We start from the raw sequence: 16943 nt of genomic DNA, 5'->3' as shown, positions 1-16943 counted from the left end.
GTCGTCTGGGGCTCCGCGAAGCACGTGGAACCGTCAACCTGGTGGCAAGGCCTTTGCACTAATCAGCCGCTGACAACAATATATAGCTTGTAGGCTGCGGCTGATACCTTCGCTATCTTGCAGTTGTGAGACAAACTGGCCTTTGTTTGGAAATGTTAATAACAAGTTTCGCAACAGACTCAAAAGTAAACGAGTTCGAAAACTCGTCTACGTGCGATCCATTTTGAATGTGGAAGTAGCCATGATCGATTCTGTAATGGGAGTGTGTGCAGCGAGAGTGATTCGGACACTGAGCGGCCCTTTTCTCAGTTATCAGATTAGCAATCTTTCGTAGAAGTGAACAAGACGTTCCTACCATTATCTTCGCTTTCTCTGAGTAATTAACGCATGCATTTAAATACATTTGGTGTTCATCGCTGGAATAATAAATATAAGATTTTCTTTTTTTTACTGGATTTGCAATTTTGCTCAACATGTCAATGTTTCCTGAAAAAAAAGTTTTTTTTTCCTGCTCAAAATTTACGGAAATTTCGCATCACTAGTTTCAGTATCGGAGCTACAACTTCGAAAAAATTCGCTTTGAAAGCAAATTTTATTCTCGATGAATATGTCAACAACGGATGACGTTTTTAAAACAGCATAAATTAATTTTACCTCCTGCGGCGTCCCCCTCCAGTACTAAAATTGCGACGTTGGCGTTAAAACGTATCAATAAAGCGATAATTAACAAATCTTTGTTAACTACGAACGCGCAGCGACGGCTACTCGGCCATCTAGTGTCTGCCATACTCAAAGAGTGAAAGTCGAAGAAAACATTATTACATCATTGCATAATCTAAATTGAATTTTTTTAACGAAAACCTGTTTTCATTAAAAAAAGATCACGTGGTAAACCGTAGTACTCTATGGCATATACACAGTTTTTTAAAAGAATGGAGTAGCTCAAATTAAAAAAAAAGGAAAGAAAAGAAAAGAAAAAAAAGGGAAAAGATAAACTGAAATAAGTCGCTCAATATCATGCGCTATTTCATTAAGAGGTCTGTGTGCTTTAGAGATACTTATGAGGCTATATTATAATTTATATGAACAGGTTTTACGTCGTAGTGTATTGCTTGATTACGCAGAACAAAGATGGGCACCCGCCGTGGTTGCTCAGTGGCTATGGTGTTGGGCTGCTGAGCACGAGGTCGCGGGATCGAATCCCGGCCACGGCGGCCGCATTTCGATGGGGGCGAAATGCGAAAACACCCGTGTACTTAGATTTAGGTGCACGTTAAAGAACCCCAGGTGGTCAAAATTTCCGGAGTCCTCCACTACGGCGTGCTTCATAATCAGAAAGTGGTTTTGGCACGTAAAACCCCATGATTTAATTTTAACAAAGATGGGCGTACTCGCATTACTTCACTGGTCAACATGCAGTAGTTATAAAGGCCGCGGTGCTAATATATATATCCACAAATATATCCGGTGAGGTACTGCACCGACCAAATGACGGGAAACCCTGGTAGGCTCTAGGCAAAGAAAGCTTCACTTTTAACAGCCGTTTGCTTAAGTGTAGCAACTTGGAAGTGTCAATGAAGTGGTTGCTCTGGCTATTGCGCTGTTGATGCTATATTTAGCGTTACAAGAGACGTGATCAGATGGTCATCGCGCTATTGGTGGTGCTGATCATGCACGGTTCATTTGTATGACGCCGCTGATAGCTCCTCCAAACAGCTCTATGTTAAACATGGGGCAATGTATCACATTTAGACCTTCGACAGCCGGGGCTGCTATTTTTGTCTATTCTTTACAGGAGATCGACTTGTCTAACAACAGAATAATTGGCATCGACAAGTTATCCACGGGAACTACGCCCAAGCTCAAGATACTCCGTGCTGGCAATAACAATATCTCTTGGCTCTCCAAGTTTGGTCCTCGCAACATCGCAATTGAAAAACTGGAACTGAGGAACTGCAACATAAGCGAATTGCGCACTGATACGTTTAGCCAGCTGTCTGAGTTGAAGGTTCTTGATCTCTCTTACAACGCCATCGAATATATACCCGGCAGCTATTTTCACAAGGAGTCGAAGCTCAAGTACTTCAACATTGCTGCAAACAAGCTCCGCAGCATAAACAGTACTTTCAAGGTAACACGGCGCATGGAAAAGCTAAACTTATCCATGAACTACATCGAAGACATTGGGGAAGCTTTCGTCAGCATGCCGGCATTGAAAATATTGACGCTAAGGAATAACCGTATCCAGTTCATTCAGGATGACACGTTCAAGTTTAACTCCAACATCGAACACCTGGATCTGAGCGGCAACAAGCTTGAGTGGGTCGGCAAAGACTGCTTTCTTCGTCTGTTTCGCCTCAGGGTGCTTCTCATGACCGGAACTTCACTCGCACTGCTCAATGGTTCGCTGCATGGTCTGCCCTACTTGAAGTACCTCTTCATTCACGACAACCGCCTGCAGAGGCTCACCGCTGCGGATTTTGAAGGCAGCCGGCAGCTTTCTTTCATCTATGCGAGCCGGAACAATATCACCAGCGTCCGAGGAGCGTTCAGAGGTCTTCACGACTTGCAGACGCTCAGACTAGACGGAAATCGACTCAGATCCTTGCACAGAGCAAGCTTCCCGGAGAAGCTCGACAAACTGAAGCGGCTCGAGTTGGGCGGTGAGCCGACGTTTCTTGTTACTGCTCTGTGTGTTTTTTTTTTGTTGTTGTTGTTGTTGTAGTTGTACTCACGTGTCCGTAGACGCCTTTGCGGTGCATGGCGCACGGTGTCTGTGCCTTTTTTGCCTCCACGCTGGATTTTCCCGAATGGAATGCAAGTGCGGCGGCCGCGTTCCGATTGGGGCGGAATGCAAACCTTCCCCTGTGCTAAATTTAAGTAAATGTGGGCGCGTAAATTTGAAGACGTTTCTATTTGGTGTCATATGCCAGGACTTCCACAACAAATGAAAAGCGTCAATATCAGCCTGAGTAACGCGTTTGTCAGTGCAGCAGGTTAATTCACAACAAAGAACACGGTGGATCTTCACAAATACCTATAGCTCGATTAAATAAGTCACTTATAAAAAGTCTTTTTAAAAAAGTATGCAACCGAAGACGCCGCCGTGTGGGGAACAACAAGGATTAAAGAGGATGCCAGCTAATTAACCTCATTAGCAGTGACAAATTTGTCGCGACACGTAAGCACGTCTTCTAACAGTTTTATCATCACAGCATCGGACCTTGCCAAGTTAAGCTTTAGTAAGAGCTAGAAGAAGATAAAAATGCCTTACGAAATACTCTGGCGAAACATTTAGAAATATAAATGCGCTTGCAGTGTATTTGAGCAAAAGTGTCGGTTGTTTAAACACAATTACTGAGCACACGCAGCATCCTTGTTTTGTAAACACAAGCTACAATAACCCAACCCGGTGTTCGTTCTTCGTTTTGTGCAGTACGTACACCGCAATAAAAGTTCAATGTCTGCATTCTGCATACCCTAGCTCTACAAGAGAACAGAGAGAAAGTTCAAATTATCGAGCGTCACTACCTCTAACCGCAGCAAAACTTTATGTGCCACGATGTCTGTCTTGACCATCATATTCTCACAACTATACCCTTAAAATGGGTCATCCTGAGCCACCTTCAAGCAGTTTTATTGAGCATCAATTCCACAAAGATGAAAAGAAAAACGATGCACGCTCTAGTATAGGAAGTACAAAAGATATAAATACAAAGACGATAGACTTGCAACATGAAATTTTATTTCAGTGGATTCCTGGTCGATGTGGCATTCCAGGCAACACAGAGGCAGACAGTTTAGCACACGCGGCGCATACTGAAACTGAGACTCATCTGATACCTCTGTCACATAGCGATGCACGCAACAGTTTACGTCAAATTTCAGTCCAATTATCGAGATGTAGCTGGTGTTTGAAAACGGTGGTCGAAACTCCGTTCTAGTTCACACTGACCCAAAAATACAGTTCACTGTCCCAGTAAAGGTTTCGCGTTCTCTCAAAACAGTAATACACAGACTACGTCTAGGCACAGCGTGCGCAAGGTGTTTACTTTTCTAAATTTTTTTTTACAGTATAGGACGAGCCGAAAGTGCGGTGTGCTCTTGCTCAGAATTAAAAAGAAGAAATGGGACACCTCTTGTTGCACTGCAGTATTCATGCTCAGCATAGAAAGAAATTACGGGACAAATTGTGTGCGCTGGACAAACGGCCACCTTCTCACTGGGCAAAATACTGGGGCCATACTCACTAGTTGAATTGCAAAAGCGCTCAGTTAGCGCCTTAAAGTAATTTTAGGAAGTAACAAGAATTGCAGATAATTACTAGAGCGTAGTAACTATAGCTGAATGCCTTGACGAGTAGCGCAAAAAACATGGACCAAGAAAGACACAAGTACACAGGACGGACGCCCGTCCAACTGGCCCAACACTGGTCCAAACCAACTGGCCCAAACAAAAGTTTTATTGTAGGAATTATGTTCTGTGGCTATGTGCGGCAGTTTATTGTTTTTTGCGAAGTGCCCTTGATCTTGACTTCGTTACAACCTGTGGTGCAAGGTTGTATACTGGGTGTTTCTACGATGACTACGAATATTTAAGAGTAGATATTTCGAGAGAAAAGGACAGTTGACCGCGGCCTGACGGGCGATACGTGATAATCAGTCACCGGTTAACAAAAGTCAATTAACTTTTAAACTTTCGGTTTCAGCGTGCCTATCGTAATTGGGAAATTGAAGCGCGCTCTGCCCGTACAAGCCATATATCAACGTTTGGATCTGAAGATATGCAATTACCCGCGAAACTGTGGCACGAAGAATTTCGACTACGAGAGCGCGCGTAATCGAAACTGAGACACATGCAGCGATCGCAAAGCCGCGCCCCCCGAGGCGACGGTTAACTTGCGTCACCCAGCAGCGGGCAGCCAGCGCGCTGCGGCAGCGAGGAACACGTAGCGGCAGTCTGCAGTTTATTTCTGATTTTTGTCAACAAATAAAATTCGCGTGTAACTGTGAGCTGAACATGTCTAGTGCTCTATTAGCACGGCATTGCGAAAGGCGTTGAAGAATTCCTGCCCAGAAACGAGGGTGTACGCCTCTTAGATGAAAGCGGCCTGCAGCTCTCGTGTACTTTTATCCGCTGCAGCGTTGATTTCCGTATGCAGTACTGGTTCCTGTTATGTCAATGCTTGTGCGCTGTATAACCGACAAATGTAGACTACAGAAACTGAAATAATATAGGTGCGGAAGTACTATGCTGTCTGGTTAGACCGCGTCGTACTCATATTTTTTTCATACTTACTTATTTATTTTTTATTTTATTATTTTCACATATGACATCTGTAACGTGCCTGTGTCCGACGTGGCTGTGTGCGACGCGGCTGTGTTCTTTTGTATCGGCGTATAATAATCTATGTTTTTCATTTACACGTATTTATGCAAACCTGCAATTTTCATGCTTGTTTTTATTCTGTACCTCCCACCCCTCACCCACTGTAATGTCTGAATAGGCGCTGTGGGCACTAAATAAATAAATAAATAAATAAATAAATAAATAAATAAATAAATAAAAAAATTTATGAAAGTCGCTCAGACTTATTACTTATGCGATGCCTATGCTAAAATGTTTGCCCGCCCGCGACACAAGCTCATTATTATCCAAAGAAGTGAATGTCATGCATGCCCGTTTCTGGTATTGTCCGCACGTGACACTACAGTAAGGCATACAACTTTCTTTTACAGGAAATCCACTTCTCTGCGACTGTCAGCTTACGTGGCTCGTGAAAAGCGCCGCTTCTCTAGCTGCAAAAGGGGTCCCAGTTTGTCAAGGGCCCCACTGGAACCGAGGGGAGCAACTGTTCAACTTATCAGTAGAGAATCTCACGGCGTGGTTCACGAACTGCAGCCGGGGCTGCGACTGTGCCTGCCTTCAGGACACACCGTTTTCTGCAGCCATACTCGTCAACTGTTCTCGCAAAGGACTGAAGGAGCTTCCAGGAGAGTTCCCGTCGAAAACACGCGTCCTTGATCTAAGCTGGAACCGCTTGAGTCAACTGCAAAACGAATTGATCTTTAAGACTCCATTCCTCGTTTCACTGAACCTAGCCAATAATCTACTTTCAGGCATCGGAACCGGAGTCATTCCGCGCTCAACGGAACGGATAGACCTGAGCAAGAACTCTCTGCGTACCTTTCCTTTTGGGATGGTCTCCGAAAGGACAGTAGCGGCCATTTGGCTTTCGGGTAATCCTTGGGAGTGCAGCTGTCAGGACTACTCCTTCAGGCAATGGGCCGAAGCACATAGTTCTGCAGTAAGTGAACAGCAGACTAAATTAACTTCGGGTTTCTTACTCGCGCCATTCGGTTCACGGCCTCCTATTTACTCTTCCGTATATTTCGACTTTCTTCTCCTACACATGCTCAGATTAAGGATTACAACGAAACTGTCTGCGCTCAAGGACAAAGCCAGTATACATCCGGAAAGAAGTTCATGCACCTCGGAGAAAAGGATTTGTGCCCCTCACTGAAAGTCTTCATCGTGCTGGCGTATGGAATTCCTTTCCTGGGTACGTTCTTAGTTCTCATTGCTATTCGTAGCTTATGGTGTTCTAAATCCTATAGCTACAACTATAGGATACGACGGGCAGTTGTCTTAGTTAAGAGTTCTGTTAGTATATAAATGCAGTTTTCCTTTAGGGTGTCTTACCTTAACTAGTTTACGCTGTTAAATTATAATGCTAAAATACCGCAGTTATCTTCGGCTATACCCTTCTGATGATTCCGAACACAACTTCAATAAAATCCGATTGATTCCTTACATTTATCGAGTGATTGGCAGATTCATTGCTTGATTGATTTGGTCTAACGAGGTGCACCTGAACGATGAAAGGGGAACGCCATAGAGATTTTTTTTAACGACGTGTTCTTTAACATGCGGCGAAACATCAGTACACAGGGATGTTTGCATTATTCCATCATCGGGATCGTATTGGCGACGATTTCAGCAGAAAACAATATTGACGCAGCCACCATGGCAGGTAATTCACATTTTTTTGCTGGGAATGTCCAACAGCGAACAGCTCATATCTCTGCACTGCTCTTAAGCATATGTGAAGTGCGCGAGGGATTTTTCATTTCATTCATTGTTACTTCATTTATTAATGTCAGCCATAATGGGGCTATTCCAGAGCTATTATCCTGTAAGTGTGTATATCCCTATGTCGTCTTCCAGGTTCCTTTTGTCCATCTATTGTCCAATTGTTTGTTCAATTTGTCATTTTGTCTACTTTTGTCCAGTTCCTTTTGACCATTTACATCAGCATGTACCTGCGTTGTCGATCATAGAGGTTCGAAGAAGAAACGGACACCGAAGTGCGGGAGCGATTCTGAGAAAGCTTTGCTTTAAAATTAAGTCAAGCTTAGAAGGATAGATGTTAATAATGACGACGCGTACATGTTTCTATAAGGATATATGCCTTGCTAGAAAGAACGATAGATTATCCTAAGAGGATAACGGGTTGACCGCTTTCTCTGCAACGGTTGCTCTGAGCCTGTGACTCGGCAACCATTTTCCCACACTCTCGGCTTTAGAAGGAACAGCAAGCGGGTTGCCGATCGAGGATGGGCTGATCCGTTGGAGAAGGTGTCTTTGTTGCTCGTCCGTCCGTCTCTGCTTTCTCTGCTCAGTTCGCTCGACCGATGCGGCTGTTGTTGCGCTCCGCATCCCGAGCACAGGTAAACGCGGAGGGTCTGCATTGCTTTTGTTTCACTGCCAGCGGCCGTCGCTGCATTGGTTTCTTGCGATTCAACGTGGTGGCCTTCTCGCTTCGATTCGTCATGTTTTATTGGCCTCATCACGTATACCGCGCTGGCACACGCGCAGGGCAAGTGCGGACTTGCCGCTTGTCCTTACTTGATGTCGCGGTGTATCTTCTAGCATAATTTTTATGCCTACGCATGAACCGACTAGCGTAGCAGTGTTCGTCACATCGTCGCAGTGGACCACGCTGCACGTGCATGGCGTTGGTGTCCCACAAGCTCCTCTGAAATGAAGGCACATTTTTGCGCCAGACGTGTGCGGAAAGTGTTGTGAAAGGCCTCGTTTTCTGTTGTAGTGATGACAAGGAATGCTCAGAAGTTGGGTTTACAACGACTTTAAGAGGTAGCCAGGGGGAAGTTTGCGCCTCTGGGGAGTCTAAAATCCCTAGGGGGAGTTTTAGACTCCCCGTTTTCTAGTCTATCTCGTTATTTATGTGCCGTGTGGCCAGGGGTGACTGGCCACGCGCCGTCTTTTGGGTGGTCGCCGGTATATTGGTAAATCTGCCCGGTGGACTTTCCCGTTTTATTATGTGAATCGCTTTTCTGGAAGCGAAGCGTAGGAAGTCGCTAGTAATCCCTGTAGTCGCAGGATAGCGCGAATGCTTGTAAGGCAGCATGTCGATTTTAGACAAACATGGCTTCTGCATATTGCAGTAACATCACTTGTAATGCAGCAAAATTTGTTTTACGGAACAATCATGCCATATATAACGACGACACAGCACTATGGCTTTGCTAAACGCCACTACGGCGTCTGTTTTCATTCTGACACATTTCTTTTTCTCGGTAGTTTGTTATTCTCCCGATGTAGTTTCTACAACGACGACCTTAGTTGATGTATTTCTATAGTGTGGCACTCAATAGGGAAGAACATAGTGTTCGTTCAGGAGATTAAAGTTCGTGAATTGCTTATACATTTTTGGCAACCGGGCCTATATCATTGTGGTATAGAGCGAAGTGGATTCAAATCTCTGTATTTATTTAGGTTGTCATTACTGTTCCCGCCCTTTTCTGCAGCATTGCTGGTTACTGTCATGGCCTCCGTGACAGTCTACTTGAAATACAAGCAGCAGATAAGGGTGTGGCTGTACGCGCGCGGAATCTGCCACACTCTCCAGTGCATCAAGGAGGATGATATTGACGAGGACAAGGACTTCGACGTGTTCCTCTCGTTCAGCAGCAAAGATCGAGAGTGGGCGTACAGCGAGCTTCTTCCGAAAGTCGAGGCGCATGGCTTCTCGGTCTGTACCTATGACCGAAACTTCAAGGGTGGCTTCCTGATTCAGGACATCGTACAGGAGGCCGTCTCGTGCTCAAGGCGCACGCTCTTGGTTCTGACACAGTGAGTCCTACATACATTGCAGTTCGGAGTGAGCTGAGAGACTCTTTTACAAGAATGCCATCAATGGGGCATCAACATACTTCTCGATTACTGAGAATGATTGCTGAGTATTGAATTAATAATAGGCAAGGTTTGAAGGGGGCAGTATAGAAGTCTATACTTCATAGGCAACCGCAGTGCCCGGTGGCTAAGTGGCTATGGCATTCTGCTGCTGAAAATGAGGTTGCGGGTTCAATTCCTCGCCGCGGAGGCCACATTTCTATGCAGTAGAAATGTAAAAGCGCTCGTGTACTTACGTGCACGTTAAATAACTCCCGGGTTTGGTCAAATTTAATCCGGAGCCCTCCACCGCGGTGTGCGTCATAGCCCACTGTGCTGTTTCGGGACGTTAAAACTTGAACCCTAGCTGCAATTTAACTAATTAATTTTAACTTCTTAGGCGAGGTGCGTTCCTTTTTTAAAAGTGGAGGCCTGCGTATATTTTTCATAAGAAGTCACTGCTTGGGAGGGAAAGTGCGTCCTCGCCTTTCTTACCCTTCCTAAAATCCTCTGTCACTGACCTATACCACGAAACAATTTGTTAGCACATTTCTGCCCCATAGCGCTTCAAAAGTATTAGCGTGACGTTGTTGTTACTAAACAGCAACGCGAGATGAAACGACGTTGAAACGGTGCTCATAAAACCTGCGTCCAATTAAAAAAAAAAAAAGAACGCTGTTCTGTGAATACAAATCCTTGCAGTTTTTTTTCCCACAAGTACAATTTATTGCATCGAATAAAAAGCTCATTTCACTTAGCGTTTCTCTCAAGTTTAAGTACTGTTGAAGCGTGAGGGTAGTTATATAGCCAGGCTGTGCAATTCACGAGAGGTGGCGCAGTCGCTTTCATTGCACTCCCTCCTCAATTAAACCTCATTTTTTCTCTCTTTTTTTTTTTTTTTCCTTCGCCTCCCGAGGCACTACGTGGAGAGTGAATGGTGCCGCTGGGAATTTCGCGTGGCGCAGCACCGTGCCCTGCAGGACAACATCAACCGCCTGATCATCGTGGCCGTTGGCGAGGTCTGTCCCGAAGGCATCGACGAGGAACTGCAGCGGTACATGCAGGAGACCAACTATCTGCGTTGGGGCGAACCGCATTTCTGGGACAAGTTGCTCTACTCGCTGCCCAAGAAGGGCGCCCGCACCAGGGTCATCCCGAACGCGTACCCTATGTCTCCTGTCGCTTCGACGATACACTGACGTCGCGAGTCCGCCGCGGTCGCAGTCCTGCAGCTCAAGAACGTTATGCGTGCGCGTGTGTGCAATTCTACGCCTTGAGTATGTGACTGTGGGCGTGCTCGCCATTTTTGTTCGTTGTGTGATCTGTGCGCGTCTTGAGTCAAGTGGCACAGGGTTTTTCTCACTCATTCGACTCATTCCTCATTTCGGACGCAGTTATGCGTCCTTTAACTGCATGGCACCGATAACGAAACGACGTATATTTCAGTGCTCAACTCTTCATTTTACTATTTATTGCGCATTCATTTCACATATGCATGTATGTATCATTTATACTGAATGGACCGGCATGCGGTTCTCTAGAGTCGTGTACACGTCGTTATATGTTTGATTTGATCTGAAGGACGTTTTTTCGAGCTCTCATGCACGTTGATCTTTCGCCGAAGCCTTGGCGTCAGCGACATTCCTTGTGCGACCACTGTTAATCACTTCTTGCCCAGATAAATTTGTAGTGCCAGAGAAATTATAAGAGCAGATTCTTGTTTGCTTGTCGAAGTTACCGAACGAAATGCCAGCAACCGCACCGCATGGTGTTATATATGGCATACATATAGTATATACCGCGTGGTGTATATGTACACTGTACCTGTACCTATAACAAAGCGCTGGTATGTGCAGCATTTTGATGTACCAGCTTAAAAGTAATTGTTGCGAACTTCTAGAATGTGGCGTATGCCCTATGTACGCGCTGCAATATACACACAGCGCTTCGGACGGTCACGCAACATAATATAGACTGAACTGGAAGTGAGTCCATTGGGACTGTTCGTTGTTACACAAGTCAAAGACCCAACTGGATCAGTTTCTTGTCCTAAATAATATGTTATTTCATGTGTGCACATCTTATAGAACATCATAAGTGAGCAACAGTGGATACTTTCTCTTTTTTTTTTTTCGGCGTGGAGATGCAACACACAAAGTCGTACAGCGCATCAAGTACGCGCAATGTACACAAATACTCACTCATGGAAGCACGGAAGACAAGGAAAAGCGACGGTAAAGTGAAGAGCCTATTTCAAATATTTAATAGTTACAGCAAAGGGTCGAGCAACTGCCTCTTCACTCAAGCCTGTTAATTTAGTCTTGTTTGGTCAAACTACCATGCCTTCAAAATCAAACTTTACTGATGTTATTCAAATCGTGAGTAGCGAATGCGGATCTCACAGATGATTTAGACCTTCTGGAGGACACACTGTGCGCGAGAAATTGTATTCAGATAGTGCATAATTAACGAAGATTTGTTAACTTCAAAAATTTTGCGTTCATTGTGTACCAATATATTTTTAACTTTAAAGACATTCGTAACCCAAGGCAAGTTATTTTCGTTCGAGTTTTCCACGAAGCTCGTCTTTCAAGGTGCCCCCACCCCCAATTGGTCGCTCAGTGCGGCTAATTTCGCAGGCAGGAATGTCGGGGCAAAGACGCGTCCCAGTGTTATGTATAGCTCGTCGCGCACTGGGCGTCAAGTCTTAAAAGAGCTGCCGGCAGTCGTGCTCTCGCCTGGCGAAAAGAAGAAACGACTACACGACAAGCTACGTCACACCAGGTCGCGCCTTTGCACTGAGATTCCCGCCTTAGACCGCAAAATTAGCTGCACTAGCTGAAAAATTTCGGGGCGAACATTGCGAAACACCAACGCTGTATAAAAATAAAATAAAGTGAACTTGTCTCGGGACTAGACTGCCTTCAATACTGACGGCGATAGAACATTGGGACGTCTCGGCTGAAGCCAACGTCTCGACAAAGGGACTTGTCTTGGTCAGTGGCTGCACTGACGGAAGAGAAGTCCTCTTGTCGAAACGTTGGCCCCAGCGACATCCGCTGTTCGACTGATCACTTCAAGCCTCTGTCTTTCTGTGAACTTCGGCTTTGTTTGGATGTGTTCAAGACCGTAATACAAAGGTAGACCATAGAAGCAAAAATGATTAAAAAAAGCTAAGTAATACATTTGAGTTCCACTTAAGTTTTGCGAACGTTATTTCCCACGCCCAGTGTGTCCGCCAAGGAGTAAACAATTATATGTGCAAGCCACACTGGCGTAGCTGACTTTGAAGCGTATTGTATATATATATATATATCTTCAGAACGTTCAGTGGCTCACGAAGTAGTACCTTCAGACAATGACTCTGCTCCGTGATGTACCTATGCTGTCCACACATGTATGCGCGAGCCTTACGTTTGTGTGCACATCTAAGTCATGCAATAACATACAAGATTTGCCACTTCATTAAAAATAAATTAAACTTCGTGTATTTGTCGCGTGGTCATTTTAAAACCCCTAAAGTTCTGTGTTTCCCGAGGAATTAGAATATTGTCTACATTCCTCGCATGGGAAGGAAGAAGATAGGTGTGTTTCTGCTCAAACGCAGTTGCTAGTTGTTCAAACGGGAAAGTTATCGCTAAATGCTGCGCAGTGCTAGGCAGACATGTTTAGTTTTCAGTGGTCGAAATATGGCATGGCCTTTGTTGCATCAGCATGACGTTACTAATTAGTACGGAGTGAAGTAGTAATATGCCCAACATATACTGCATGGCAAGCACGTAGTAGCGCATAAGTTTTCGCCATTGTGCACGCATAATAACGGTGTCAGCAAGAATGCTATGCGCAATTGCACTGTGCTGAGCCTTGCATCGCACCCGCCGTAGTTGCTCAGTGGCTATGGTGTTGGGCTGCTGAGCACGAGGTCGTGGGATCGAATCCCGGCCACGGCGGCCGCATTTCGATGGAGGCGAAATGCGAAAACACCCGTGTAATTAGATTTAGGTGCACGTTAAAGAACCCCAGGTGCTCGAAATATCGGGAGTCCTCCACTGCGGCATGCCTCATAAACAGAAAGTGGTTTTGGCACGTAAAACCCTATAATTAAAAAAAAAGTGTTATATCGCAAATTTCTCAGCACCTGAATTCACTGCAAGCTGCAGCGAAATCTAGAAAAGGAATGACGTCTTTGTTACACGGGAGAGCAGGCATTTTGTTTCTTTTCCGTTGTTTAGTTACTAGTGATTATGTTAGTCTAACGTGCCGACATCAAAATATTTGCATGTGTCCTCTTCGCACGGGTGTTTCTGATGCAATGAAGTATACGCCTGAAAACACACACACACACTGCTGACAGTAGCATTAAGTACTCTATACTCGGTGTATAACTCTCAATGTATACTAGGGAGTATCCACAGAAAGCGTACTCGTCGTTATTTGAGAGCAGGGAAAATAGAGGGCTCAGTGTGTGTGTGTGTGTTTTTGCTCATTCTTCAGACAGAGAAAGTCGATCGAGTGCGTCATGTTGAGGACATCTGGTCCCGTATTCACAAAACTCCTCGTGCGTATAAGTACGTTACCTCAACTGGCCACTCAGGATCGCGATCGGCCTGATGAGGACACGATTGCCGCAGTGGTTGCTGATGACGGACGGCACTTGCGTAAGTTTTCTGTATATCGGCTCTATTCGACTGTGTGCGTGTCATGTGCGAAACAGAGGGGAGACAAATAGGCGGGAACACTCATACGTTGCACTTGAGGGTGCTTCCTGGACTGCCAGCCTGCTCCGCCGATTATGGAAAAAGGCATCGATGGCCTCAGAGCACTCGCGCCTCTGCTGAACTGAAACAAGCTCGAGAACTTCTGCTGGTTTATCGTGAAAACGGGAGCTTATCGGGCGTTCGGAAGGAATATGCCGTTGGGCTGTTTTGCGTCATTAAACAGTGTACATGTAAGCGTTAGTGCAAAGGCATCAGAGAGAGAAAACAATACTATCGCACCTGTCTTGCTTGCTTCGTCTTTCTTGGGTGTGTATTCCGTTGTAGCTGCCTATTCGTAGCAGCTCGTCATTTTCTAGTTTAACGCTTCAGTACGTCGATGATAAGTAAAACAGATAATCACGGGGCTTTGAACCAACACTAAAATGCCTAACAAATCACTGCTGGCCTAAATACATTTACACATATATGTATTACTATGATCAGCAAACTATGAGCCACCATAGTTTTGCAACCTTGCTGGAAGTCTTAAACTTTCGGTTTGCTTGTGATTTGTCTCTTAGTGCGACCTGACAGGCTCACGTGGGTTGAGTGGCCGCCTTTACCCGCCGCGGTAGCCCAGTGGCTATGGCGTTGCATTGCTGAGTTCCAAGTCGCGGGATCAAATCCCGGCCGCGGCAGCCGCATTCCGATGGGGGCGGAATATAAGAACGCCCGTGTACCGTGCATTGAGTGCACTTTAAAGAACCCCGGTCATTCTAAATTAATCCAGGGCATGCCTAATCCACTAAGGCGTGCATCATAACCATATAGCGATTTTAGCACGCAAAACCCCAGAATTTCTTATATTATTTATATTCTGAGTGGTCCCACTAAGAGCAACTACGGGTATAGGTAACACATCGACAGGTATATCCATCGAAAGATCGACGCTCTCCTGATCGTACTAGGAACGTTAACAGATCGTAATGACACTACGATCAACGGCAGTGGCCTGACTTTGCAGTATAAAGGCAGCCAGGTCTCTATGTGAACCGGGTCGCCCACAAATTACACCGGCGCCGGTGATCGCAGCGCCGCCGCTTTGTTGAATGTCCGACATGGTTTGGGCAGCTTTGGCCTGGGAACTTTTGCGACTGGTAGGACGTCCGAATATACCGTGACAGAACAGTAGGTGCACCAGATGTCCGAGACATGTTGATCTACAACAGCAGCGATCTTCTGAAGCACACATGAAAATTCAAATATATTTTGCATCCAGTTAAGGCTCTGTCATTTCCTCCCTAGATCGAGTGTCATGGCTTCGTTCCTTGAATTTAACTTCGCTCTTCACGTCGCCGCATAGCATCATTACATTTCTTCCACAGCATCGTCAATTCTTCCGTTAGACTTAAAAAAAAAAAAACACAGCTATACTAACTTCTAAAAGTGGCACAGCGCAACATGAAAAGAAAGGAACAAGCCCAGCCGGCCATGAAGAAGGAACATAGCGCTCTGTTCTTTCTTCAGGCCGGCTCGGCTTGTTTCTTCTTTTCCATCTCGCGCTGTGCCACTTTTAGAATGCCTACCAACTCGCCCAATGCTCCACCCTATAGTGAACTACACTAACCTCGCGCTAAAGTCGTCGACGAGACGTTATCACAACTTAAACTTGATGCGCTACTTTGCACACCAACTAATATTTTTATATTTAGCTTTATCCCTCGTTCCATAGCAGACTGGAATTCCTTACCTGGGTCTATATTTGGTCATGCCCATCCCGAATTTTTGCATCTGCCATCCAAGATGTATACGGTCTTAGCACATCATCCTTATCGCTGTATGTTATTTTGTTGTGTATAATTCTTTCTCTGTTAACCCACTCCTGCCTGATAGCGCTGATTGCGCTGCATATGTACAAAATAAATAAATAAATAAATAAAACGATCGTAATCCATTCACCGAGTATGTATTTTGCGAGAAAATGAACTTGCTCTGTTTGCCCCCCGTACGCCGCTGTCTGGCGACTATATCTTGCCGCATCAGCTTTCAACCGGATGCGGAGTCAGCTGACTGCACACACGCGGCAGCCGCCTCGCTCTCCGTGAGACGGAGCGAGCGCTGCCTGTGGAAACGACGCTTCTCGTGGCACGTCGCCTGAAGTTCAGCGGTCTGGTACTGGACGCGAGAGAACGGAGTTTCGCTACGAGCTACGAAAAGCGTGTTTCCAACGCTGCCATCGTAGTCGCGCGCGCTTGTGCACGCATCGCTTTAGCGTAAGCATAAACAAGATGCGTACATTATCTCATTACCCCACGTTCTGTGATACGGATAAGCATGTTTCTCACATTCCCTGGACTGAACTCGTCGCCAGGAAAGCTGCACGTGCGTGTTCATACTTTGCACAAAGATGGCCTGTTCGGCCGCTTGAAAGAGAGAGCGAGAGGAAGAATTTAGATGCGGCAGTAACTTGTCAGTATACTCGGTAAACACGTCAAGTCAAATTTACACAGGCATACGTGTTCATACACAATTACAATCTTGCTGCATCGTTTGCTCCGCGGTTACGCAAGCAGAAAAAAAAGGACTTGTACGCAAAGAGTATCTCGAAAGTGATCGACTCGATAGCTTCGATTCTTTCTTTTATTGTTTGCGCTTCTTTGCCAAAGCCTTGTGTACTCAGTTGTGCTTGGTCACTTGAAAAGTGTTTTTATTTTCTAATAACGATAAATAATTGAGAATAGGCAAGCTTATTACAGTGAATGCAGAACGCCGGCCAATTCACTCTAACGTACGTATACATTTACTTATAAGGGCACCTGTGCACTTTAAGTTGTCGATAGAATCGAATGCGAATGCTAAAAGAAAGTTCTTTGAAATATGGGAACTAATACTGGCTCCTTTTATTTAAAAGAAATCGTATGATGGCTATACTTGGTATACAGAGTTTTCTTTTGTTATTGCTTTGTAGTGTTCAGTGCAAAAAAGAACAACATATAATTCACAACTGAATGTTTGGTCAACTATGTAGTTTGTAAGCATGAAACAACTAAG

The 16943-nt window shown here is 45.1% G+C and overlaps 1 protein-coding gene across 1 annotated transcript in view; it reads left to right on the top strand.

Annotated features, from left to right (window-relative positions):
• LOC126543218 (uncharacterized) overlaps positions 1-16943 on the top strand; it is a 69331-nt gene that overhangs the window by 15842 nt on the left and 36546 nt on the right. The window contains exons 3-7 of the mRNA XM_072287457.1: positions 1796-2663; positions 5739-6307; positions 6421-6562; positions 8832-9156; positions 10112-10388. Of these exons, the coding sequence (XP_072143558.1) occupies positions 1796-2663; positions 5739-6307; positions 6421-6562; positions 8832-9156; positions 10112-10388 (2181 nt within the window). The remainder of the gene's footprint in view (positions 1-1795; positions 2664-5738; positions 6308-6420; positions 6563-8831; positions 9157-10111; positions 10389-16943) is intronic.

This window comes from Dermacentor andersoni, chromosome 1, assembly GCF_023375885.2.
Source record: "Dermacentor andersoni chromosome 1, qqDerAnde1_hic_scaffold, whole genome shotgun sequence".
In the NCBI taxonomy this organism is placed as follows: Eukaryota; Metazoa; Arthropoda; class Arachnida; order Ixodida; family Ixodidae; genus Dermacentor; species Dermacentor andersoni.
The sequence above is the reverse complement of the archived record's forward strand: the minus strand, read 5'-3'. Positions and strand labels throughout refer to the sequence as shown.